Source organism: Triturus cristatus, chromosome 10 (assembly GCF_964204655.1).
Source record: "Triturus cristatus chromosome 10, aTriCri1.1, whole genome shotgun sequence".
NCBI classification, from domain to species: Eukaryota; Metazoa; Chordata; class Amphibia; order Caudata; family Salamandridae; genus Triturus; species Triturus cristatus.
The window spans coordinates 308,106,513-308,134,381 of record NC_140593.1 but is presented as its reverse complement, the minus strand read 5'-3'; the positions used below and the strand labels follow the sequence as shown (position 1 = coordinate 308,134,381).

The 27,869-nt window shown below is 46.4% G+C and overlaps 2 protein-coding genes across 4 annotated transcripts in view; one reads left to right on the top strand and one right to left on the bottom strand.

Annotated features, from left to right (window-relative positions):
- The window catches only part of CROT (carnitine O-octanoyltransferase), a 662,560-nt gene that overhangs the window by 46,598 nt on the left and 588,093 nt on the right, over positions 1-27,869 (top strand). The window lies entirely within an intron of this gene.
- Positions 1-27,869, bottom strand: part of LOC146789357 (peroxisomal carnitine O-octanoyltransferase-like) — a 569,137-nt gene that overhangs the window by 527,366 nt on the left and 13,902 nt on the right. For both annotated transcript variants that reach the window (XM_085631299.1, XM_085631298.1), the window contains exon 2: positions 14,910-15,031. In XM_085631299.1, the coding sequence (XP_085487425.1) occupies positions 14,910-15,021 (112 nt within the window). In that variant the 5' untranslated portion in view covers positions 15,022-15,031. The remainder of the gene's footprint in view (positions 1-14,909; positions 15,032-27,869) is intronic.

Sequence of the window (27,869 nt, the reverse complement as noted above, 5' to 3'; positions counted from 1 at the left end):
TGCCCAATTCATCTGACACCAAGTGCCAATGTTTATTAATTATCTTTTTGATCTCATTGCTCTTTGTGCTAAACGTTGTAACACACACCAGCCGTTCTTCCTTGAGATTTTTATTAGATTTGGGGATCAAGAGCAATTCCCTGTGATTATGCCAAGCCCGTTTCCGGGCTTTTTTAAGGAGTCGAATAATCTGTCTGAATAATTTGTATTTGGTTTATGTTCTACGAGGCCATTCGTCTAGATAATTAGGTTAGACTATGTCTGAGACATTGTCTTACAGTGAAGACTATATTGATAAACTCCTACAACAGCAAGGAGGTAATACCTTTTTGGGGACCACCACCACTAGTGTGGATTTAACACTTAATGAGAAGATATCTAAGTTAGACCGTCTGGAGAAAAAGCTTATTAGAACACGACTACACGGACACACTTTGGCCAAATATCTTCAATCCAATGTAATACCGGTGGGATTACAAGTACGAAACGAACCCGCAATCTTCCTTGATAATCCCAAATTCAAGGAGAATTTTAGTTTTGTTTCGAATAATTGTTCCAGACACTGGATGGTCTTAGGGATTGAAACCGCTGTAGAAGAAGTGGGACGTTTGACTAAGGAGATCCTTGAATTAAAAAAGGAGATTATTGAGGATAGATCACTCCTTAATGCGAAAGAGGCTTTAGAAAGATTAGAAAGGACCATACAGGAATTTGACGTCTACACACAGGCAACTAAGCTTGACAAGGTAGCAAAGGACATCAAGTTTTATGATAAAAAAGTAACCTATCCCTACCTTCAGGAAGGCTACTATCTAAGGGAACAACAGGGCACCTTTGCAAGCAGAGGGAGGAGTGGTTTCAGAAGGTACACCACCTTCTCGGGATCGTCACTGGGGAGCAGTTCTGACAGTGATATAGAACGTCCAGGCCCCAGTGGAGCAACTTCTACGACGGGACCTAGCTACCCCAATCAACAGCCTTTTTTAGCAGAGGAACAATGGTGGGGCCAACGAGGACGTGGCCGTCCCTGGGGCAGACCCAGGGGGTCCAGAGGACAAATGTGGAATCGAGGGAGAGGCCAATCCAAGAAACAGACACACTTCCAAGAGTCACATGGGGAAATACAGACACGCCGCCAGCATTACAGATGGTAATTCATAAGTCTGACAACCCCATAGTCAATCTATCTGACCATATACTCACTCCGAATGAGCATGGGATTCTCGCAAAGGGTCTCTCTTTTGTCCCCACCTGTATGCCCAATGACTTTAACTTGAAACTTGAATTGCACCAATTCTTCCGCAAAGTCCGTCTAAAACAGTTCTTCCTAAAAACTCCTTACAATCCGGTTTTTTCAGGAAGTGGTCTTCGACCACCATCCAAGTTCAATACCCCAACACACTCTGTACCGCATAAACTACTGGCATATGAACAAGTGGTTATGAGGGACGTTATGAATGTATTATCGAAACGACAATATGTTCGATATAACATAACTAAAGAGGAACGAGATGCCCTTGAATCCTTGAGGGCGAATGGCAACATTGTGATTAAACCAGCGGACAAGGGTGGTGCCATTGTGCTGCAAAACACAGATGATTATAAGAAAGAGATCCTCTCTCAACTAGCTGTGGAAGTCAATTACTCTAGGCTCAATAAAGACCCCACACAGGACTTGGGCAAGCTGATAAACAAAGTGACCAAAGAAGCTCTGGAAGAAGGCTTCTTGAACAAACTAGAGTATGAATACTTAAACAACAAACACCCCAGATTACCTACAATTTACACCCTCCCCAAAATACACAAGCGTATGGAAGACCCTCCGGGGAGACCAATTGTCTCCGGTTGTGGTTCTATTCTGGAGCCTCTGTGTAAATATATTAATGTTTTCCTGAAACCTTTAGCAGAGAATACTCCCACCTATTTAAGGGATTCCATGCAGACCATTCAATTAGTGGATGATTATCCCTTTGACCTTAACAACCAATTGCTTGTGACGATGGACATAACTGCCCTGTATACTAACATTCCCCAACATCTGGCACTAAATTGTATGGAACAGGCTCTCAACACCAGACCTGCGCCACATCCAGTCCCTACAGAATTTATTATCAAACTACTCGAGATTGCCATGACTAGGAACTTTTTTCATTTTCAGGGACAGTTTTTCATTCAAACCAAAGGCGTAGCAATGGGGGCAAGCTTTGCTCCTAATTTGGCCATTATTTACATGAATCACTATGAACAGCAATATGTCCTCAGCGACCTTAATCCATACAGGGAGAATATAGAACTATGGCGCCGTTATATTGATGACGTGCTCATCATTTGGCGTGGTGATGTTGAAGATTTGCAAAGGTTCCATCAGTGGCTTAATACATGTTCAAGTGACATACAATTCACTATTGAATTCAATAGAGAAACCATCAATTTCCTTGACATTTTGATAAAATCTGAGCTGGGCAAACTCCACACTAGCCTCTACAGAAAGAGTAGTGAAAGGAACACTCTCCTACGTTATTCTAGCCACCATCCTCGTAACCTCAGGGATAACTTACCCTTCGGACAGTTCCTGAGGTTACGTAGGAATTGTTCCAAAAAGGAAGACTATTTTGATGAGTCTGCTGGACTTCTAGCACGGTTGATTGATCGTGGCTACCCCATTCGACTCCTTAAAAAAGCCCGGAAACGGGCTTGGCATAATCACAGGGAATTGCTCTTGATCCCCAAATCTAATAAAAATCTCAAGGAAGAACGGCTGGTGTGTGTTACAACGTTTAGCACAAAGAGCAATGAGATCAAAAAGATAATTAATAAACATTGGCACTTGGTGTCAGATGAATTGGGCAACATACCAACACCACTGCATGCATTCAAGAAAGGCAAAAATGTGAGAGACCACGTGGTTAAATCCCTACTACCCGTGGCTCAGAATACCGGCCAGACCACCTTATGGGGTATCCCGGCGATTGCGGGACACCATAAGTGTGGATCCTGTAAAGCCTGTCCCTTGACTAAAGAAATCAGTGAATTTACACACAACGAACAGGTACATACATTGAAGGGCTTCAGTAATTGTAACTCCTCTGGAGTCATATATGCAATCGTTTGCCCTTGTGACTTTATGTATGTGGGACAGACGACTCAAAAAGTTAAGTGTCGCATTCTTCAGCATTGTAGCCGCATACGCTGCAAAACAGCGGGAGCCCCCTTGGTTGACCATTTCACAAATTTTGGTCATACTGCTGAAAGTTTGAAATGGTGGGTTATTGAGAAGATCAAGCCCAATCCCAGGGGAGGGGATTTCAGCATGATACTAAATAGAAGGGAATGCAGATGGATACATTCCTTAAATACGATCAACACAGGGTTGAATGAACAGGAGGAGATTAACAGACAGATTTCCATTATGAGCAATGGCTAATCGGGCCTGTTGCGCATAATGGTTCTCCCCTGAGGTAAATTCTTCTATTGTTCATGGCTCCTATTGGTTAACACTGGATCACTAGACCTATGTATTGACTGCCTATGGACCTCATAATTGTGTGTTTGTTTGATTAATATATGTACGTGTGACCAACAGTCTAATTGTTTATTATGTTTTTCATCTTTTCTGTAATCATTCATTGTCATGACATATATTCAAGATATGTTTTAGTTATTAGTGTGAGATCATTTATTCATTGTATTCTAAAAGAACCACAAGATTGTATTCTTCGCCCTTCCAATGACCTATGCATTTTGGAACTGTTTCAAATTCTTGAACTTCAGCTGTGTATTGTAATTTTTGTGTTCTAAGTCACTACTTGTAAAATGAGTACGATTTACATGTATTCGCAGCGGAACCCTAGACTGTGAATTGTGCCTTTATTTGCATACGACTAAGTCACACATTGAACATTATCCCACACGATCCCCAGTGATTACAGATCGGTTCCGCATACCCTGGCTGAACTACACTCCATGGCTCCGGTGAGTCTTTCCACCCTGACAGTCGCCGACGCACCGTCACAACGTGAACGGTTGCCTCGTTGTTTCTATATACTTAGAGCAGACGCGCTCCCGCCTCTCTCGGTTAAGACGCCACGGGAAGCACGGACCTAGATGGACGCAGGTATGAATTCTGCTGGGACCCTTTCCAGGTATTCTGTACGAACCGCTGTAGACCCAGTACTTACACTTTTTACTCGGTTTCCTTACAGCGCGCCCTTCGGCTGGAAACGAGATACACAAATGAATTCCGTTCCCATCCTTTTAAATAGGACACTGCAGAATTGACTGATGCCACGACTGCAGGTAATTTTAACACATATCAGGTTCATGTCCTCGTGGGGAGGGCGATTAGACCCCCGACCCGGCCCTTAAACCGTTTTTAATTTTGCTTACTTTCAGCGCGACAGCCTGTGTAAATATACCTGACAGGACTGCATACATGGTAATTGATTGACTGGGATACGTTATCTATGGTTAATTATCACCTGGATACACATTAGGTAAGCCCACAATCCCCCTTTTTGCTGGTGTTTAATTGCACTATCAATGCAACATCCTTATCACTGAATTCCTTATTTTAGATACAGAGTCAAGTCAAGGACCACGCCAGGTTGCTCTTATCCCCCCTGTTGTCCTGAAGAAGACCCGCACGGTCAAGGTCTCAAAATACCTCTGTACCCCTAGACGGGTCGAAACGTCGACATCTCTCTTGTTGTCAAGCCTGGTACACGCAATCCCTCAAACGTGCTACAAATTGAATTAAATTCTGTGCATGAAATACTTAAACTCATTGATGATATTTCTGAACGTGACCAGGACATTTCAAACGGTGAATCATAACCGTGCACTTTGTAAAGGTTTTTAATAATTGTTCTATTGTCCTTCAAATCTATCTTTACTACACACTCACTTCTTATCACTTCTGTTCTATGCACGTTCCTTTTGGAGCAACCATGTGTCAAATATTATAGAATCTATGGCTTTTTGTAAATAAATATATGATGAATCAAGTATTGGATGTTGCATCGCTTCATGTTAGAATGTTATATTGAATATTTTGAGCTATCCTGAATTCTTTTGCTATCTAGCTCTAAATTTTGAAAAGACATAACTGGATGTGATTATTGTATTTTGGTAATAATTGAGTTAGGACCATTGTTTTTTGTATTGATTCTACTCCCAGGTCCCTGACTTTAAGGGTAACCCCATTTTTGTGATGGCCACCTTTATATGAATAAGGCTCTTATCTACTTGATGTCCCAATTCCTTTATATGAAATTTGGTTTTGAGGTATAAGTAGTCGTTTAGATATTTGTAGTCATGATATAATTACTCACTTTGCAGAAGGTTGTCCCTCTTTGTTTGTTTATGGCACTAGACAGACCGTCCTCTATTACTTGATTTCACTTCTTTCTTATACTTCAGTGTATTGACACATTTTAAAAGGACCCCATTTCATTTTACATGAGATTAATAGCTTCATGTTTTATGTCAACAATGACAACATTAGCAGTAACTCAGCTTTTTCAAATAAAACCATTTGGTTTGTATGGTATTGATAAGTAAAAGTATGTGTTATACACAGATATCAATATTTAGCCACTAAATATTGTAAAGGTGAATTCAAGTTCACAGAGGATATCAACTGATTTTTTCAACGGTATTTCAAAGAGTCTTCTACAGACTTATAAGCTCAACCCACAGTATATCAGTTCCTTCTCAACCATCACACTCATGAACACCTGCTGCTTCAAGTATGAATAGCCCCTTGCACTAAAATGTCATTTTCAGGTGTTTTCTTCTAATGAAAAAACTAACGTATGAGGAATGTAAAGACTTGGGGGCCGATTCCAATCCTGGAAAAAGGCTGTACGAATCGTTGTACGGAGCGTTTTCTCCGTACGACTCGTACCCGGTAAGATTTCCGTACAGCCTAGGAAGTACGATTCGTACTGAAAGCCTATTTCCGTACGATTCGTACAAAAGACAGTACGGGTAAAAAAAAACTACGAATCGGATCCGGAGCTGCGTGTACGTTGCGTCCGTACGTATTTAAGCAGCGTTTTCCGGCCCAGCAAGTACGATTCGTCCCTACTGCACTCCCTACGGCTCTTTTCTTACGGGAGCCAAAAACAGCTGTAAAAGCAGAGTCCCCAGGTGTACGAGTCGTACAGGCATACACCCCCGTGCGTTGTGTATGTACGGTGCATACCCCCAGTGCGTATGTACGTGCGTACCCCCAGTGCGTATGTACGGTGCGTACCCCCAACATGGCGTATGTACGGTGCATACCCCCAACATGGCGTATGTATGGTGCGTACCCCCAACATGGTGTATGTATGGTGCGTACCCCCAATATGGCGCATGTACGGTGCGTACCCCCAACATGGCGCATGTACGGTGCGTACATACGCGATGTTGGGGTACGCACCGTACATACGTCATGTTGTTGTAAGGTGCGTACATATGCAGGGGGCGGGCCTGTACAACTCGTACCCCTGTACGACTCTCAACCCGGGAACAACTTTTCCCAGGATATGAGTGTACAAAGTTCGCTTCGTAGCGGGTAAAGGCATTCCCCGTGCACGGGACGTTTTCCGTACGAATCGTAAATCGGAAAGCCAGTCCGGATCGTACTAGTATGGTCGGACTGCATTTTTATGATTCGTACGGAAAAGTGTCCGGGTCCGTCTCGTACAACTTTTCCCGATCTGATTTGTATGGATCGGGCCAATCCGTATGTATTTTTCCCGTAACGAATCGTACTTCACGGGTCGGACAGGACTTGTACGATTCATACGGAAAAAATTACGGATACGAGTCGTACGGAATAAAAAAATACCGGATCGGAATCGACCCCTTGATTTTCAAATAGTGCAAATTGTCACCCTTCCCGCCCAGATAAATTATGGGCACCATTAGACTGGACAAAAGGCACCTCTTTCTCATTCTTACAAAATGTTATAATTCACATACTAATTACAGATAGTTTCTACTTTGTCATTTATGGAAGAAAATAAGTCAGCAAAATCTGCTGGTCTCCAACCTGTGCCCACAGAAGTAGATATTAGTATTCCCCTATCATGGGAAATTTATAATGATCATGCATTCATTTAACTGTTACAGTTAAGAGCTCATTTAAAAGTGTCATAATTTTAGAATTCTGCACTACAAAAGTCAGATAAGGCATAGAAATATGCACAGAAGATATTGCCCTGATTACTTATCATATTCATTTCCCTAAAGGTGTTAGTTCATATACATAAAATGTTATATTTATTGCTCATTGAACCGTCTGATGACTAATAAGCAATGTAATGTATTAACGAACAAGTTACTTACATTTGGTAACGCCTTATCTGGTCCAGGCACAATCTAGCCGTAGATTCCTTAACCTTTGAATTTCCTAGGCGCCTGGCTGGATCCGGAATATTTTTTTTCGAGCAATAACCCTGAACATGGGTAGGTGGTGTCAGGTGGCTCGGCGTGGCGTCATCCACACCGGAAGTGACGTCCACGTCACCAAGCCAAGCGCCACGTCAGTGCACTACTGTCAGTTACCTTTTCACAACTTTCCACACCAGAATCACAAAGCCATTAAGTGTACTGACATTGGTGTGTTTGAAAAGGAGGGCCCTGAAAGGGACTAGCCCTGACCCTAGAAACTTGTTCACAGAGTGGGGAGGATGGGTGTGTCGGTAAGAAATCTGCAGCTAGATCATGTCTCTACCAGATAAGGTGTTACTGAAGGTAAGTTACTTATTTTATCTGATAGAGACATCTAGCCGCAGGTTCCTTACCTTTGAATAGATACCCAAGTAATACCATCCCTTGAGGTGGGACTGTGGACAAATTTCAAACTAAGAGGTCCTGCACGACTGAATGGTCAAAATGGTTGTCCCTGCACACTGGACTATTCACGCAGTAATGTTTGGAAAACGCATGCAGGAATTCCCACATTGCTGCCTGATAGGTGTCCAGCACTGGGACTCCACGTGCTAATGCAGTGGTAGCCGGCTTGGCTCTAGTGGAATGAGCCCTTATGCCTTTTAGGAGGCTGCTTCTTTGCCAGAGTGTAGGAAATCTTGATACGGAGAACACCCCATCGTGAGATGGTCCTTTTCTGCAACTCTCTACTTTTCTTCATACCAACATACCCCACGAAGAGTTGGTCGTCCACCAGGAACTCTTTTGTGCGGTCAAGGTAGAATGGAAACACCCTTTTTGGGTCCAAATAGTGGAGTCGCTCCTCTTCCTTAGAGAGATGCGGAGGGGCGTAGAAAGCAGGCAAGATGAACGATTGTCCAACATGGAAAGGTGTTACCACTTTTGAAGGAAAGAGGCCCAATGCAAAGTACTAACCGGTCAGGGAATATTGTCATAAAGGGAGGCTTGGATGATAAAGCCTGCAGCTCACTCACCCTCCTAGCAGATGTATTTGACACTGAAAAGGCTGTTTAGATGGTGTTCACCAGAGTGTACAAATATGCAGGGGCTTGAAAGGATTACCATGAGAAAGGTGAGAATCAAATTAAGGTCCCGCTGAGGCATAATGAAAGGGGCAGGTGGAAACATAAGTACTAGGCCGTTCAGGAATCTATGTATAATGGGTGATTTAACTAAGGATGGTTGGTTTGGCAGCCTCAGGATGACAGACAAAGCAGAAAGATAGCCTTTTTCAAGGTGCCCAGAACACAGCCCTGCTGGGCACGGGTAAAAAGTAAAAACAAAACACCAGGAAAGGAAGCAGAAAGAGGGTCAATAGACCTTTATGTGCAAAATATTACAAATTTCTTCCATCTGCAGGAGCACATCGTTTTGGTGGAGGGATGCCTGGCTGCCAGAATAACATTACAAACTTTGGGAGGAAGGTCGAAAGCCATCATCTGCGGCAGCTCAATCTCCACACAAAAAGGCGTATAGTTGCAAACAGGTTCAGGTGAAGGACCCTCCCCTGCTGCTGAGACAGAAGATCCATAATCATTTGAAGGAGCTCGGTATACCAAACTTTTCTGCCCAGTCCGGAGCCACAGGACGACTTGGGCCCAGTCGGTCCTGATCTTCTTGAGCACTTTGGGCAGAAGTGGTATGAGCGGAAAGAAATACAGGAGGCCTGAGCTCCACTCGAGACGAAAAGCGTCTCCGAGCTAGAGCCGCCTTGGAAACTCCAAATTGCAAAACTGCTGACATTGGGCGTTCTCGGCAGGGCAAACAGAGGCTCTCCGCACTGTTGAAAGAGACTTTGTGCCACCTCCGGATGGAGATGCCACTTGCGATCCACCAGGCATCGACTTGCTGAGTTTGTCCACCCTGGTGTTCGGGGAACCTGCCAGGTGTTGAACCACAAGGGAAATTCCCTGCTGTTCCAGCCCTGTTGAGGGATGCAGGGCCTCTTGACCGAGGGTCCACAACCCCACTCCGCCTTGTTTATTGCAGTACCACAAGGCAGTGGTGTTGTATGTGAACACTTGACCTAGCCTTTACTTGATGGAGGGTAGAAAGGCTTTTAATGCCAAGCGAATCGCTCAGAGTTCCAGTATGTTGATGTAAGCGAATCACTCAGAGTTCCAGTATGTTGATGTGGAGTCCTGATTCTGCCGGAGACCAAAGTCCTCTGATCTCCACCTCTCCCAGAAGGCCGCCCCATCCCACAAGTGATGCATCTGTCAATATTATTATTTTATTATAATAATACTGAGAGATTTAGTTGGGGAAGAGAGGGGGGGTCTGCCTCTGATCCAATCGCAGTTTGTCAGCCACCACTGCAGGTCTTGTGCATTTCCCTCCGAAATCTTGACCATGCTGGAGAGATTACCCTAATGCTGTGCCCATTGGAACTTCAGATCCAACTGCAGAGCCCAAATATGGCACCTGGCATGTGTCACAAGCAGGATGCAGAAGGTCATGAGGCCCAAGAGCCTCAAAGTCGTTATCGCCAAAATCCAGGATAGGGGCTGAAACATTGGTATCACTGCCTGAACCTGGACTCGCCACTCGAAGGACAGGCCCGAAACTGCACTGTGTCCAGAACAGCTCAAATCAAAGGGAGCATCTGACAGGCAGTCAGGTGTGACTTCAGCATGTTGATAGTGAACCCCAATGAATGCAGGTGGTTTGCAATAGTCTGGAGGCGGGAGACGACAAACTGGGGTGAGCCCAGCTTCAGCAGCAAGTCATCAAGATAAGAGAAGACTGGCACCCCTGATCTACAAAGATGAGCTGCAAATACAGCGTCATTTTGGTGAACACCTTGAGGGGCACTGGTAAGGCCAAAGGGGAGCACCACGAACTGAAAATTATTGTGGCCTACCATAAACCACAGGTAGCACCGATGGGTATTCAGGAGGAGAATGTGAAAATAGGCGAACTGCAATTCCAACGCTACCATCCTGTCTCAAGCGCCCAGGGCAGATAGGACCTCAGCTAATGTGAGCATCTTGAATTTCTCCTTTTTGAGGAAGTAGTTGAGGGTTTGTAGCTCTAAGATAGGACGTGGGCCCTTGTCCTTTTCGGGACCAGAAGGTAGCAGGAATAGCAACCACACTCTACTTCTGGTGCCGGAATCATCTCTTTGGCTCCTATGGCCAGGAGAGCCATGAGTTCCTCCTGGAGCAATAGTAAATGATCCTCTGTCAGCCGGTTGTAGGATGGAGCCATAGAGGGAGGTGGGAGGGGTGGTCTCAAAGGAGAGGAAGTAGCCCCTCCGGACGATTCTGTAGAACCCACCTTTCCAATGTAATGTTTTGTCAGTGTTGGAGGTGATGACTGAACCTGGCACCAACTGGACGCCCATGGTCTGGAAGGGTAAGACTAGGAGGGCTTGGAAGCTGAAGCTGCTGGCGCGGGGCATTGTTTGACCAGACCTCTGGTTATCTGACCCACGTGGTCGGTACGAACCATGCCCTCGTACGCCCAGAGGTTGTGGAACTTGCACATATCAGTGGCTGAGATAAGGCTGGCGAGGTTGAAAGCCCCTTCAGTAGCCACGAAAGGAGTAAAAGGCAGAATGGAGATGGGCGGCAGCTGAGAGGCCCAAGGACTTGGCTTTAGCCCGCGAGTTCTTAAGGCCCTTCAGTGCCGTGTCTTCCTTCCCTCCGAAACGATGGGTGCCATCAAAGGGCATGTCCATGAGCGAAGCCTGGACAACCCCTGAAAATCCAGATGTTCTTAGCCAGGTGTGGCATCTAACAGCCACAGTCGTGGAAATCGCTGTGCCCAGCGAGTCGGTTGTGTCTAAACCACATCTAATTGAGAACTTTCCTGCATCTCTCCCGTCCAAGACTGCTTGGGAGAGGATGGCCTGGGACACCTCCAGGACCTGTGGGAGCACTTACACAAGCGTTTCCCACAGAGAGTGGGAATAACGGCCCAATATGCATGCGGCGTTCACGGACTGCAATGCAAGACTGGCAGAAGAAAGTTTTTTTGCCCCAACTGTCTCTTGGGTTCCCTGTCTAGAGCGGCAAGGACCATCCCATGTGAAGTAGTGGCTTGAACTACCAATTTCTCCGGGGTGGGGTGGGTAATGAGGACGTTTGGGTCACCTGGGGCAGGGCGGTGGTTGATCGTGCTGTTCATAGGTGCCCTTGTGCTGGGTTTGGACCAGGTTCCCAGTAGGAGATACATGAGGGCTTCATTTAATGGGAGCAAGGGTTCTGAGGAAGAAGCTTCCAGCTGTGGCACCTCTGTCAAGATGCTAGTCTATATGGTAGCTAAAGGTAAATGACTTCAGCCGCCTGAAAGCATGCTAGTATCTGGAGAAGTATCCAGTCCACTGGCCTCACCCAATTCTTCATACCAATCAATTTCCTTGTCATACTGTTGATATTCTAAAGGGTCAAGTGACCCCCATCCCATTCTTCTACGAAGCCTTGCCTGTTTGAATAAGGCTCAGGAAGCGGCAAAGGACCTATGGATCATGTTGGTGTCGGAATCAGCATCAGTTGATGCAGTGCTGGCTCTGTGTTATCTGGGATAAGATAGGTCTGGCACTGCTGGTGGCCGCTGGCGGCACCTGGATCATTGGCATCAGAACCTGCACTGGGTAAGGCCGCGGGGCACAAATGGTGCCGATCCGGATCCATGGGGGGCATCGGCACCGGGACCGGAGCCGCTGGTGTGGAACTTGATGGAGCTCCCTTCGAACCTGCAGAGCCCAAAGGCGTACCGGAAGGGTCAGGTCGCTCAAAATGAGGCGGATGGCCTCATTAAATTCTTCATATTAAGTGGTGGTGCTCCGGCTCCTGGAAAAGGGGGGATGCGCAGTGCCAACCCAGGCACAGGTTCCAGAGCACGAGGCCTCAAATGGCGATGTTCTTCCATCGCGTTGGCCCACAGATGGGAAGGAGAAGCACTCTTTGACATCTTGTGCTTCTTGTGCCTCTTACCTGAATGTCTCAACAATCTCGAGTGGGACGAAGAGGACTTGGGACTCCTGGAACAGTTCTCGGACCTTCCTCTCGACCGGGACCGAGACCGCGAGGACTCAGGCATGGCATCACCTGCCGGGCCACAAGCAACTTCAGAGAACTCTCTCTCTAAGCCTTAGGTGCTATGGACCGGCAGTCGAGGCACGACTTGGAGTCGTGTTCGAGCTCCAGTCATCACAGTAAACCATTTGCGGATCCGTCACCTACATAATATGGTGAAAGGCGCCGCATGATTTAAGCCCTGAAGTCTTCCTAGATGACATGCTTCCTACACACCGACAGAAAAGGGGTCGTCAAAAAAGTCGAAAAATCCTGTCAAAAAGTTACAGAAGGTAGCTCTCTTCACGGATCAGTGCTTGACTCGGGTGGAAAGAAATTAAAAGAGCTGACGTCAGCACGCCGAGATAGCGCCTATATATGCGACGTGGATGTCACTTTCGGCACAAATTACGCCAATGATGTCACACATAGCCAACCGACACCGCCTACTGGTGTGCAGGGGTATTGCTCAAAGAAAAATCTGACGCCTGAGAAGAAGAATGTGTATTGGTTCAGGGTTAGTTATATTACATTACTGTCAGAGAACTGGAGAGAAAATGGCAAGAGATGAAATGAAATGCGAAATTAGGCCATCAATTGGTGCTAGGGGACCAGTGTATGTTCTGACAATACAACACCTAGCAGCTTAACAGAAGTCCTTGGACAATACAGAATCATCTCACAAAGAAATTGTTTGTCGTAGACTGGCAAGGATGGCTGGCAAATGCAAGGACTGCTGTGATGTCAGGGATTGCCACCGTAATGCCTGGGATGGGCAACATCATTCGAGGGATTGCTACAATAATGTGAAGAGAGCCAACAATATGCCAGGGGTGGGTACATTAATGGCAAAGCTGTCTGCAATGTGCCGTGTAGTGCCACCTCAATGTTGGCAATCCCTAATGCCAAAGAAACACCCTACCAAATCCCTATAAAAATACATACCTCTGTCGGTGCAGGAATGTCTCCAGCATGAAATATGGGCAATATGTAACTGAGGGGCATAGCAGCAGCTGGGGAGAAGAGAGACGGAGACATATGTGCACTATCTCACAGCCTCCGTGACATACAAATGCACATAAACATTCACGCATGTACAACACAGGAACACAGAGAGGCCCCCAACCCTCAGCCACAGGTGGGGTTGTGTAACATGGACCCATGTCTCTTCTGAGCTCAGGGGACAAGGCTGCAGCTTTCAGATTCTGGAGCAAGCTGCTCAGGACCATAGCCTGTGTGTGCTGCTAGCCTCTCTTAGGCTAAGGGCTAAAGCTCAGTGTCTCCTGAGTCCAGGAGAGGCTAGCAACAATAAGGAAGACCGAGCCATTAAGACCAGCAAGTGACACATGGATAGGATAAGGAAGAACAGCACCAATACAGGGACTGGCACAAGCAGGAATCACTGACGCCCATTTAAAGCTTAGCCCTGGTACTCACCTTCTCCCCTCACTGACTTAGCATCTCTGAGGTTCATCCAATGAAGGTAAGTGACGGGAACCTTAGGACAGAGTTTCACAACTACTGACAACACCCAGTTACAGTCTTTTTTCCTCACTTGGGGCTGGAAGAATTGCCAGCTTCAGTAGGATATCCTGGTCTCACAATGACACACCCAAACAACCAGAATTGAAGATAGCCTCTTCCTGCTGCATCCTTCCTCTGGAGGTGAGACCGCGCCTGTGCGCAAGATGGGAGGTCGCCTGTGCTGCTCTGTAGCTAATATAGTTTTCAATACTCCTGAAAAGATCCAAGCATTACCTTGTGATTTGATTAAACAACCTCTGCAGTTACATGCTGTTCCTGCTGTTCATTTCAAGTTACACATCTTAGTTTGGCATTGCAAGCCTGTTACAGCCCATTTAGTACATCGCCCCAATAAGGCACTTACTACAGTAAAATTAAGCATTTACAGTTTTATTTAATTATAAGTGATCCAATATATCTATGTTAATATAGTGCAGTCAGCAAACTTCCACTTAAGTAAAGATAATGGTACTCCGGATTTGTGTGATTCATTTTTTTCTGCTTATTGTTTTTATTGGTTTTAAAATTGATAATTTGAACACTTAATCATTTACATGAGTACGTTATGTATTTATCTCGTTTGCTGATATTTATTGATGATTATTTTGCTGCACCACTGATTTTTTATTATACCGATGTCTGATGTGTGGTGTTTTCTTTCATAATGATGTTGTTTTATTCTGTTGTGTAATGTCTTTTTCCTGTGTCTTTTATGGCCTATTTGGCCGCGAAAAGATTTACTGATGAAGTAAAGACAATGATGGAGCAGAGGGGTTAAATACCACCGAGGCAAAGCTCTCCCGCCATGACAGCTGTCCCCTTGATCTGACTGAATATCAGGGCGTGTACGTAGGGAACGCTCAATCACCAGAATGTTCCCCAGCCACATTTTGTAATATATCTTGATCACAGTTGGCAAGATACCTGCATCCAGATACCGCCGGAGGGATCCCTGCAGGGACGGCACAGGAAGAGGGGGCAGTAAGTCCTGATACTGAAATGTCCGCTCCTCTGTCGCTCCAGATGGCTTTGCCATTCTTTGAAATCTAACACAAAACAATATACATTTTAATCAATAAAAGATACAGCTTGAAACAAATCACAGTTATACTTTTACATTTGCCTTTTTAAAAATGTGTTGTATTGGGCAGGGGGATGAGAATCGTCAGAAACCAGTTTGCCTTACCGATCAGGATTTATTTTGCATACATAACTTGAGATTGTTTTGCATTTGGGAAAAATATGTTTCATGATCAGCATGACAAACAAACTAGCAGTTATCTTGATGTCAAAACACCAGACATAGTAAAAGCAGCCCTTGAAAAGCGAGGTCCACCGAGTGCACTGAAAATTGAACTTCCGGTTCATTGAGATCTGCTTTTTGAGTTGAACTCTTCCTTCACTCTACAGCTATCCATGGTACCACCAAGCAAATACTTCTCATGCAGGGCTGATGGCATCATACAAATATGCCTTAAAGCAATGCAGTCAACAACTAAACTAAATGAACTCTACATTCTCTCCTTGCCCATATTCCAAACCAGCTGCATCACTTAGAAAGCGACCATAGCTCACACCCCCGCCAATGTCTCGAACTCGCCACCTCTTGCAACTCTTGAGACACCTGCAGCCAGGACTCAATGAGACTGGAGGCAGATAAGAGTAAAAAGAAGAAAAAAAAGACAACAGGGACTCACCATTTATGCATCCGGGATCTGATAGGGCATCCTAATTCCAAGCAGGACAACTAAAGAGTCTTAACTTTAGCTGGAATATCATGATGCCAATACAGTAAGAGTCCACTTATGCTCAAGGAACCTAGCTACTCCGCCAAGCACTCACCGACTAGGAACTTCAACAAGTTTTGTGCTATACAACTACCACACACATGCAAGGGTGAAGCAGGACGACTATTATAGAAATTGGGGTTTGAGAAAAGAAGACTCAAAGTTTCTGTGAAAAAACAGAGGAATTTGAAAACGAAGAGACGCTCCACAGGGAGCACGTGGAGTATGTGTAATGCAGGCAAGAGGTGTTCAAACGTTCCCAATCTGAGTGCAGGCTGGGTAGCCCACAGGCTGTGTCCAACAGCTGCACCCCAGTGGGGGCAGCAAGATGGTGTAAGTAAATTATATGATTTGGAATGGCTTAACATAGGAGGATATATCAATATCCATTTCCACTTAGCAGTTAAGACAAAATACAAATTAACATGTTGAGATCCCAGCTGGTTCATAAGGATTGGTACCCACTAGGTGTTGTTGTGAACAGAAAAAAACAAGTGAATGTAGGTAAAAGGTCAACAAATCATTTGAATCAGAGGGAGAAATCGGAGATGTCTGAGAAAATATCCAGGTAAACGGTTCAAAAAAAGATTGGAAAGCTATAAACTTGAACTCTTTAACAAGGAGTCCCCCCTGCGATGGCAGTTTGCATGAGGTTGGTGAGGGGCCCCTTAGGGTGTTGCATTTCATGCTGCAGTCCTTAGGGGCCCTCTTTAGGTCAAATGCCCTAGATACCAGGGGTACCATTTACAAGGGACTTACATGGGGTGCCAATTGTGAAACAATAGGTACAGTTTAGGGAAAGACCACTGGTGCTGTGGACCTAGTTAGCAGAAAACCGGCACACTTTCAGTCAAAGTTGCATCAGATACCAGGTAAAAATAGGGGGGTACTGCAACAAAAACGCAGTTTCCTACAAAAGTGGATAACTTATTTATGATGAAAAAAAGAACATGTGGCACGAGAAATTGTTTATAAGAGTATATTTTCAAAATATTTAACAAGAGCTTGAAGGCAGCATCAGAACTATTTAAATACTGTGTATTGTGCAAGGTGAACAAATAGTTCTGGTGAAGGAACAGTGAATGGCACAAGTGAAACACATGGATATAAATAAAAAGGCAGAGAACAGAAATTATCCACTGCTATTATGCATGAATATCAATTAATCCGATATTATATTTCACACAACATTTCATAAATCAAAACCGAAAATCCGCGTATGTTTATTGACAGCGTTTCGACCTTCATTATTTTGAGGCTATCATCAGGACAATTAGTACACGTAAAACAATGATTGCTGCCTAAAGTGAAAAAAGAACAAATATTTAAAAGAAAGACCGGAATAAAACTGGGTCTACAAGTGTAAAGCCTCAGCTGGGTCTCCCCTGTTGTTTATATCGTTGTAATGAGCAGTTGCTTGCCTGTGAGAGATTTTCTTAAGCTTAACAGTAATTATTCCAGCCCCTGCTTTAGGCTTCAATTGCAGGATTCAAAACCACAATATGTCCTCTAGAGAAGCTCTGAATTACTCGGACGACTATATCAATAAAATCATCAGTAGCCCTTCTTCACTATCTAATTTCTCTATTCCTGTAACTTCCACGGCCAATACTTACCAAGCCCTATTAGATATACTAGAAAAACAAAAGAAAAAACAAATCTGTAACTGTCTCCATGCTTGCATGTTGACAGATTACTTAAAGGCAGGGTTATCCCATTGGGGCTTCAGGTAAAAAAACACACCAGCAGTTTTCAAAGATGGCCCTAAGTTCTGCTCAGGTTTTGGCCATTTATTGACCACATGCTCAAGGGATTGGATGGTTTTGGGTACTAATACTACTTTGTTACACAGCAAGAAAGAGTTGGAGGAGATTGCTGAGTTAGAAAAGCTGATCCTTGAGAGTAATTCCTTGATTGATGCAAACAACCTACTAGATAAGATAAACAACACCATAGCCACATTCAATACCATTAAACAGAATAGGAAGATCAATAAAATTAAAAAAGATATTACAAATTATAGTACAGAAAAGACATATCCCTACTTGAGTGACACATTTTATACCACCACCTACCACAATCCCAGAGGACATTGGTGGGGTAGATATAAAAATCAGAAGTCAGAGACTATTTTAGAGTCCTCAAATTCTTCACACGATGACTCTGACCCAGGTGAGAGCACAATTTCTACTTCAGACTCCAAAAGTCCACCTCACCAACCAGCACGTTTTTAGGGAGAGGCCGCAGCAGAGGGAGAGGAAGAGAAGACTTCCAGTACGACTACCCAGGAGAACAGCAAACCCATTGGAAATTTTACCAGTGGGGACACCCACAGTAAATCCCCCTCAATAGGGACTGGAATTTTCCAACAGAAACTATCCCGATCTTTAACTTAGCAGACCATGCACTTTTATCCCATGAAATCAATCTTTTGAGTAAGGGTTTGTCCTGTGTCCCTAAAGAACGCAGTGATTTCTTTGGCCTGCATGAATATTTACTTACATTTTTCAGACGTAGCGGGGTCCAGTATTTTTTTGCCAATAAACCCAGTGTTCATAATATAAATTGATCACCCTCCCATTCTCCCTCCACCTTTAATCCATCATATTCTACCATGCCACCTGAAATTTTGGGTTTTGAGAAATTGGTCCTACAAGAATTTTTAGTATGTCTCATGGAACTTACCTGTGTGTCAAAACCAAGCCCTTGAATCTCTCAAATCTAAACATGACCTGATCAGCAAATCCATTGACAAAGGTGGCGGAATTGTGACATGGACTCTGACAAATATAGTACAGAAATCTTAAGACAACTATCCAACACTGATCACTACTATCCATCAGATCCCCTATCACAAATTCAATTACAGCTCAATAGGGTCACCAAGAGGGCTTTGGAGCAAAGCATTATCACAACTAAGGAACAGCACTTTCTTTACAATACCCATCCACGCACTCCGGTGATTTATGTTTTACTGAAAATACACAAAGACCAGGTTAACCCCGCTGGACACCCAATTGTTTCCAGATGCAGTTCTGTTCTTGAACCATTGAGCAAATATACAGACTCCATTATTAAGAATTTGTTCCTTTTATGAATACTTTAATTAGAGATAGCATGGATTTAATCTGCCAAATTGAGGACAAAGACTTTCATCCTGATTCAGATCTAATGGTGGGAATGGATGTAGAATCTCTCTACACCAATATCCCCCAAGTGACGCTGTTGTTAACAAAAAGGGCTTTGAGCCTGCCCTATTGCTTACAATTTGTTGGCTTGCATTGCACTCTTCTTTTAAGCCTTGTAACTGGTCACTGCAGACCTAACATCATTTCCATTTCTGTGGGTGGAGCAGGGACAAAGCACTGATTGATTTAACTTAATCAGTGCCCTTAGGTCCCTCCTGTGTGATCGAGGTCCTACTTTGTTCTTTTTAACTTCCAGCATCCTGCAAACAGAAGGCGTGTGACTTGCAAAAACGCGCCCAGCAGGGCAACCAAAATTGCAAACGTTTATTTTCTATAGTCAACTTTCTTTTATTTTGCCAATTCTACTTTTCTCACTCTGCAGTCATGTTTTGTTTTTGCTCCTGGGCGCTGTTCTCAAAAGATGACAATTATCTTCTTCTATATATTGCAAAGCAACATTGTTTCTATCTTATGTGTCATTTTCGAAATAATGCAGTGCGGTACACCCGAATGCAATCCACCACACTCCAAGCCAATCCAATCCGCACCACTCCAATCCACCCAACCTCTCCCTCCACCAATCCACTCAATCCACCTCAGACCAATCTAGTCCACCCTAGTTCAATCGACCACCCTCTAATCCTCCCAAACCCACCCCACTCTAATCCACCCCACTCCAATCTAAAACAACTTGTCTCACTCCAGTCCAAAATAATCTGACCCACTCCAATCCAAAACAATCTGCCCTACTCCAATCCAAAACAATCAGTTTACTCCAATCCAAAACAATCTGTCCAACTCCAATCTGCCCCACTCCAATCCAAATCAATCTGCCCCACTCCAATCCAAATCAATCAACCCACTCCAATCCAAGGGAAACTGCTACACTCAATCTGCCCCATTCCAATCCAAAACAATCTGCCCTACTCCAATCTTCCCCACTTCAAACCAAACAATCTGCCCCACTCCAAACCAACCTGCCCCATTCTAATCCGAAATATCTGCCCCACTCCAAAATAATCTCCCACAAACTGTTTGAGGAAATTTGTGAATCTGGAGGAACTGTGGCACAAGAGTGGGATGAATTTAAATTAACAAATCAAATAGAAAGCTAATTTCCCTAGATGTACGCAATTTTTCTGAAACACAAAATCTATGAGAAATGTGCATGGAAATCAATGCATAGTGTACATTTCCAGGCAAAGTACATCTCAACCGTGCATATTTTAGTGATCGAAAAAAGCACTTAACCACTGACAAAGTAGACATGCTTTTCTGTGGGTCAATGGATTTTATGTGCTTCTGGTCCTAAGTGGTGAGTCCAGTTCAGGTTGAGTTTGGCCGATTGTTGGAAGTGGGGGTCCTTAATGCTTACCGCCGCTACCAAATGCTGGAGGCGGGCGTCCCCGACCCCTCGCTTCGCCGTTAGGCTAAGTAAGGACACCGTCTGTGATAGACCTGCTCACCACCCTTAGTAGCTTGGCACGAGCAGCCAGGCTTATCTCCAAGGCATGAGTGTTCAGTATGTGCAACCACGCTCAGAGTAACGCCATGATGTCACCACAAATAGACTCCACACGAGTTTTAATAAAATTAGTATAATCTTCATAAAAGCAATTATACGATACGACCACATGATACAAAATCAACATACAAGAATGGGTAGTATTCTTTCCCGTGGGTTGGTAAGTTCTAATCTCAACCACCGCTTCTAACCAACAGTTAAGCTAACTTCTAACCGTTTCCAAAAGGTTAGGCCAGTCGTATTGTTAGAATCACACACGTTGCAAAAGGAAACTATTACTGCAATGCGTAACTATATTCTCTTATACTGTGCAACAGAGAAATAATGCCGTACGTAGCGCCACAGTCATGTACTATGCGATTGAAGGAATAATGCAATGCGCATCACCACCAGCATGCCTTGTACCAGCAAGAAACAAAGCAATGCCTCACGCTACAATCCTGTACAGTGCAATGAAGAAATAATACACTGCACCACGTTATAATCAGACACTGTGCACTGAAGAAATAATGCAATGCGCCACATTACAATCAGGTAATCTGCAAGGGAAAAATAACGCAATGCGTAGCACACCAAGCACGTAGTTCGTCAGGCACAAATGAGGTCAGGCATCATACGACCATTCGATAGTTCATTAGCAGCAATAATGCAAAGTGTAATACAACAGTTTTACGCGCTCCGTTAACAGTGCCACCGGTATGGATCAACTGATGACACAAAAATACTGCTTCCCACTCTGGTCCCAGCACTGCCCCTCCTTGGGTCAGTATGAGCTGGTATCCGAGCCAAAGAAACGGCTTGCGCAGCTGACTGAACCACGAGGCCAAGAGAGTGTGCATCAGGGCCCGCACTCCACCCCACCCCAGGTGTTGATCCACGTTAACTGAGGGGCGCGACCCCACTCTCCTCCCTCAGCAACTTGGGCCTTGATCCAGAACTCCGTCACGGGGTGCGACGGACTCGGGCCGACAGCATAGCTCTTCCGTGGCTGCCGGTCCGGGCCGCAGTGGGTGACTCTGAGGGCCCAATGACTTGGCCCTTCCTCCGGCGGTCTCAGTCCACACCGAGATCCGCTCTCAGCGCTGTGGAGACTTTTACTTCCAAATCGGTGCAACCCCTGACTCAGGCACTCCTCTCCAGCACCTCAGGTTGCACTTCGACATGCACACCGCGCGTCCGAGACTCGCCTCTTCTCTGGTGCTCACGACAATCCAGCGCTCTTCACCAATGTCCCACTTGCACCTCCACACGCACCCTGCGTGCTCGAGTCTCTCTTTTTCTCACGGTGCACACGATGTCCAGGCGCTCTTCACCAACGCCCTGGCTGCACCATGACACGCACTCTGCGTGTCCGAGTCTCACCTCTTCTCCCGGTGCACACGATGTCCAGGCGCTCCTCACCAATGCCCTGGCTGCACCACGACACGCCCAGTGCATCCGAGACTCACTTCTTCTTTTGGTGCCTACGAGGCCTAGGCGCTCTTCACCAACACCCGGGCTGCACCACGACACGCAGCCAGCGTGTCCAAGACTCACTTCTTCCTCTGGTGCACATGAGGCCCAGGCGCTCTTCACCAACACCCGGGCTGCAACATAACACGCACACTGTTCGTCCAAGCCTCACCTCGTCTTCCTGTGCACACCCCGACCAGGCGCTCCTCGCGTCCGAGACTTAGTTTACTCCTGCGTGCCCACGATCACACGGCACAACTTCTGAGGGTCTCAAGCTGCAAAAGCATGTGCACATCGCGTTGCTTGGGACTTCTCCGGAAACGTTTATGATCCTGTATTTCCAAACAGGGAGCCAGCTCACCTCCGGCCCTTGGGGGTTACAAGACACAGCATAAAGCACAGTCTTCCTCAAGCAGGGGGACCCAGCGCCTCCAAGTACAGTCCCAACAGCCTCTCCCTTAGTTAGAACAGCAAACTGCAGACCAGCCCCAGATCACGAAGCAAGGATTGGTCTATCCACAGCAGTCTCTTCAGTTGCTCCTTTTTTAGCAAAGGTTCCTCTTGACCACAGAATGGGTCCAAGCCTTTACAGCCTCAATCTATATCTGTTTCATTCTCACTTTCAGGGGTTTCAACTCTCCTAGTTATACCCCTTACTGTCTTTGAAGTTCGTATGTGCTCAGGGGTCCCTGACCCCTCCCCAAATCAGTTCTGGGTGTCTCCCTCCCAGTGTCACCTCTCTCCCTTTGATACTGGGGGTCTGGATCCTTAATAACTCAGCAGGAGATGGGTCAATTGGTTTATAGCTCCAGCCCAGGCCTTTTCACCTCTCGGGCTCCTCCTCCCCCTACTCTCCAGATGCAGGGCAGCCTGGTGCCATCTCAACCCCTCCTTGGGTCAAGACCTCTCCCAGCTCCTCTCAACTTTCAGTTCCAGACAGACAATCCACATTTCAGAGACACACAGAAATGCTCAGAGCACAAAACTCAGCTACTTTCTAAAAGAGTGGTTTATGAACACACAGTGATAAAACCACCTTCACAGAAAGATGTGTTATAACACTGTGAGTTCATACCTGCTAAACTTCACCTCTCCATTCAAAACTGACATGAAACTAGGCTAATAAACACAACACCCAGCCCCCCTCATTCTGTCCTATGGGCAGAATGGCCTTTCAGCAGTGAAAAAAGAAATGGAGAGTTTTTCACTGGCAGAACATAGCACACACCTCAGTATATGTTCTGCCTTTTACCTACACTGCAACCTTCCCAGGGGTTACCTGGGGTCTACCACGGGGTGACCAATGTGTATGTAAAAGGGAAAGTCAGGCCTGACAAGTGGTTACACTTGTCAGGACAACACGCTAACTTAGCATTCTGCGCACAGGCCCTATACTGAAGGCCTGAGTTCCCTTCTCTGTGCGCCCTTGCATTACTAGCCCTTGCACACACAGTGCACATCACTAGGGACTTTTACTAGAAAGGCAGGCATACCAATCATAGCCAACCAATCACCATTACATTTTAAACAGGAAACTCTTGTACTTTGACACTGTTCAGCAGTGGCAAAGTACCCAAAGCATTTAAATCAGCTATTCTAGGTCAGGAAAATGGTCTAGGGGAAAAGCAAAAAGTTTAGGGAACTTCAGCCAAAAAGGCCAAGTCCTACACAATCCCCTCCCAGCCAAACGCCAGGGTAGACCAATCATTACTTTGATGGACTTCCTGGCTTCGGGCGCTATAGAACCAGGAGGCAGGCCCTCTACCACAGGGGCACTCTCCTGTTCCTCGCCTTCCTACCCCCAGGGGGACTTCTTGATCACTACCCCCTGAGCCAACAATGCTGCTCCAGGGATCCCTCCTGGCTAGGGGGACACTTCCAAGGGTGCTGGACCCATGCCAACCCCTCCCTGGAGTGGTACCCTTGGGAGACCCATCGGTCAGGATACTACCTCCAATTATCCTGTCCTCTAGGTTCAGAGTGGGTCTACCTTGGTCACTTCTAGGGGACCCAACCCTACTGGCTGGACTCTGTCCCCTTGGTGTCCCCACCAGGGGACACAACCCTCTCTTAATCTTCAATTTAGTTTTCTGGGCCTGTCACTTAGGATTGGCACCCACAAACTTCAGTACGGCAGGAGCTCTGACTCCAGACTCCCCACGCCCTCCTGACGCTAGGTGTTCTTCCCCACACTGCTGGCAATCAGGCACAAGGCCTCCACCTAGGGGCTCTCCTCTGACCCCTTCCAGTTTCCTGGATGGTGCTACTGATCCCTGGGGGTGCTGCTCACTCTGCCTCCCCCTCTTTGGAGACAAGGGGTTAGCCAGCAACCCCTCCTCCCTATTCTGGGATCTCCTCATGCCACCTATCCCCTCTTTTTTCTCTGGGGCCCCTTCAGGCCCCTGGACCCGTGACCAGGGGTCCGGTTCGTATGCAGGCTCCCGGGAATCAAGGAGCCCACACCCTAACCCAGGGTAGCGCAATCCTGGAAAATAATTTCTAAGCCTAGGTTCCCCTGGGGCCAAATCTGATAACCCCGCCAAATCATTTACCATGTTAACCACTACCCAGTCCTCCAGTGCACTCTTGTACTCATCCACACTTGGCACTGGCGGTGCGCTGCCACCAATAACACTGGACTCTGCTTGTCTACCCTTAATGTCCGGTTCCCTCATGCTTAGCTCATGAGCGAGGAGAATCCTCTCCTCCTCCAAGGCGAGAGCGTTCCTGCTCTCCTCTGCTGACGTTTTAAGTTTTAAGACCTCCAACTCATGCAGCCTGACCCTCTGGTTTTCCTCCAACTCCTCTGGTGAAAAACTCCTCACTGAATGGCTACTACCAGCCCCTCCAGCTGGTCCCTCCACTGGCAAATCCTGTGGACCAAAACCATTCCCTGGGTCATCTTCATCCACCCCACCATCACCTGTCTCCTGAGCCTTTTTTGCTTCCCACCAGCCCCTCAAGGCCACCTGCAGCTCCTCCTTCTTGGCACTACTCTTCATGGGACATTCAAAAGCCCTGCAGAATTTCCTCAACTGATCAACCTTGTAAGTAAACAGCGCCTCAATGTCAAACTCTAATTCTGCAATCTTAGCCTCACAGGCTATCTGGCTCGCCCCCTGAGACATGATGTGTGGATTAAAGGTTACTCAACAATAGAACCACCAAATCAAAAACAAAATGTTGTTGTGTCGTGGTCTGTAATCAATTTATGATGAACACCAAATACTGTGAGTGATTTTGCACATACAAATTTACTTTATTTTAGGATCGAGTCCCACCGCTCTTCCGCCTAATGTTGGAAGTGGGGGTCCTTATCGCCGTCACCAAATGCTGGAGGCGGGCATCCCCGACCCCTCGCTTCAACGTTAGGCTAAGTAAGGACACCGTCTGAGATAGCCCTGCTCACCCCCTTAGTAACTTGGCACGAGCAGCCAGGCTTATCTCCAAGGCATGAGTGTTCAGTATGTGCAACCACGCTCAGAGTAACGCCATGATGTCACCACAAATAGACTCCACACGAGTTTTAATAAAATGAGTATAATCTTTATAAAAGCAATTATACGATATGACCACATGATACAAAATCAACATACAAGAATGGGTAGTATTCTTTCCGGTGGGTTGGTAGGTTCTGATCCCAACCACCGCTTCTAACCAACAGTTAAGCTAACTTCTAACAGTTTCCAAAAGGTTAGGCCTGTCGTATTGCTAGAATGACACAAATTGCAAAAGGAAACAATTACTGCAATGCGTAACGATATTCTCTTATGCTGTGCAACAGAGAAATAATGCCATACATAGCGCCACAGTCATGTACTTTGCAATTGGAGGAATAATGCAATGCGTATCACCACCAGCATGTCCTGTACCAGGAAGAAACAAAGCAATGTGTCACGCTACAATCCTGTACGGTGCGATGAAGAAATAATACACTGCGCCACATTATAATCAGACACTGTGCACTGAAGAAATAATGCAATGCGCCACGTTACAATCAGGTAATCTACAAGGGAAAAATAACGCAGTGCGTAGCGGACCAGACATGTAGTTCGTCAGGCACAAATTAGGTCAGGCGTCATACGGCAGTTCGATAGTTCGTTAGCAGCAATAATGCAAAGTGTAATATGACAGTTTTACGTGCTCCGTTAACAGTGCCCCGGTATGGATCAAATGGTGACACAAAAGTACTGCTTCCCCTTTCCGGCCCCAGCACTGCCCCTCCTTGGGTCAGCACGGGCCGGGATCCGAGCCGAAGCAACGGCTAACGCAGCTGACTGAACTGGGAGGCCGAGAGAGTGGCCCTCCGGGCCCGCAACCCACCACATGTGTTGATCCACGTTACATGGAGGCGCGACCCCACTCTCCTCCCCGATGTCAGCGACTTGGGCCTTGATCCAGAACTCCATTACAGGGTGCAGCGGACTCGGGCCGGCGGCTCAACTCTTCCGTGGCTGCCGATCCGGGCTGCTGCGGGTGACTGTGAGGACCCAATGACTTGGCCCTTCTTCCGGCTTCTCAGTCCACACCGAGATCCACCCTCAGCACTGTGGAGACTTTTACTTCCAAATCGGTGCACCCCCTGACTCAGGCACTCCTCACCAGCACCTCAGGTTGCACTTTGACATGCACACCGTGCGTCTGAGGCTCGCCTCTTCTCTGGTGCTCACGACAATCCAGTGCTCTTCACCAACACCCCACATGCACCTCCACACACACCCTGCACGTTCGAGTCTCTCCTTTCCTCATGGTGCACACGATGTCCAGGCGCTCTTCACCAATGCCCTAGCTGCACCACGACACGCACTCTGCGTGTCCGAGTCTCACCTCTTCTCCCGGTGCACACGATGTCCAGGCGCTCCTCACCAATGCCCTGGCTGCACCACGACATGTACCCAGCGCATCCGAGACTAACTTCTTCGTTTGGTGCCTACGAGGCCCAGGCGCTCTTCACCAACACCCGGGCTGCGCCACGACATGCACACTGCGCGTCCGAGCCGCGCTTCTTCCTTTGGTGCACACGAGGCCCAGGCGCTCAACACTAATACCTGGGCTGCACCCCGACACGCACACTGTGCGTCCGAGGCTCACCTCGTCTCACTGTGCACACCCCGACCTGGCGCTCCTCACCAACGCCTTGTTCTCCACTTCGACAGACACACCGTACGTCCGAGACTTAGTTTACTCCTGCATGCCCATGATCACATGCACAACTTCTGAGGGTCTCCAGCTGCAAAAGCACACGCACACCGCGTTGCTTGGGACTTCTCCAGAAACTTTTATGATCCTGTATTTCTAAACAGGGAGCCAGCTCACCTCGGGCCCTTGGGGGTTACAAGGCACAGCACAAAGCACAGTCTTCTTCAAGCAGGAGGACCCAGCGACTCCAAGCACAGTCCCAACAGCCTCTCCCTTAGTTAGAACACCAAACTGCAGACCAGCCCCAGATCACGAAGCAAGGATTGGTCTATCCACAGCAGTCTCTTCATTTGCTCCTTCTTTAGCAGAGGTTCCTGTTGACCACAGAATGGGTCCAGGCCTTTACAGTCTCAATCTATATCTGTTTCATTCCCACTTTCAGGGGTTTCAACTCTCCTAGTTATACCCCTTACTGTCTTGGAAGTTCGTACCTGACCCCTCCCTAAATCAGTTCTGGGTGTCTCCCTCCCAGTGTCACCTCTCTCCCTTTGATACTGGGGGTCTGGATCCTTAATCACTCAGCAGGAAATAGGTCAATTGGTTAATAGCACCAGCCCAGGCCTTTTCACATCCCAGGCTTCTCTCCCCCTACTCTCCAGATGCAGGGCAGCTTGGTGCCATTTCAACCCCTCCCTGGGTCAAGACCTCTCCCAGCTCCTCTCAACTTTCAGTTCCAGACAGACAGTCCGTCCACATTTCAGAGACACACAGAAATGTTCAGAGCACAAAACTC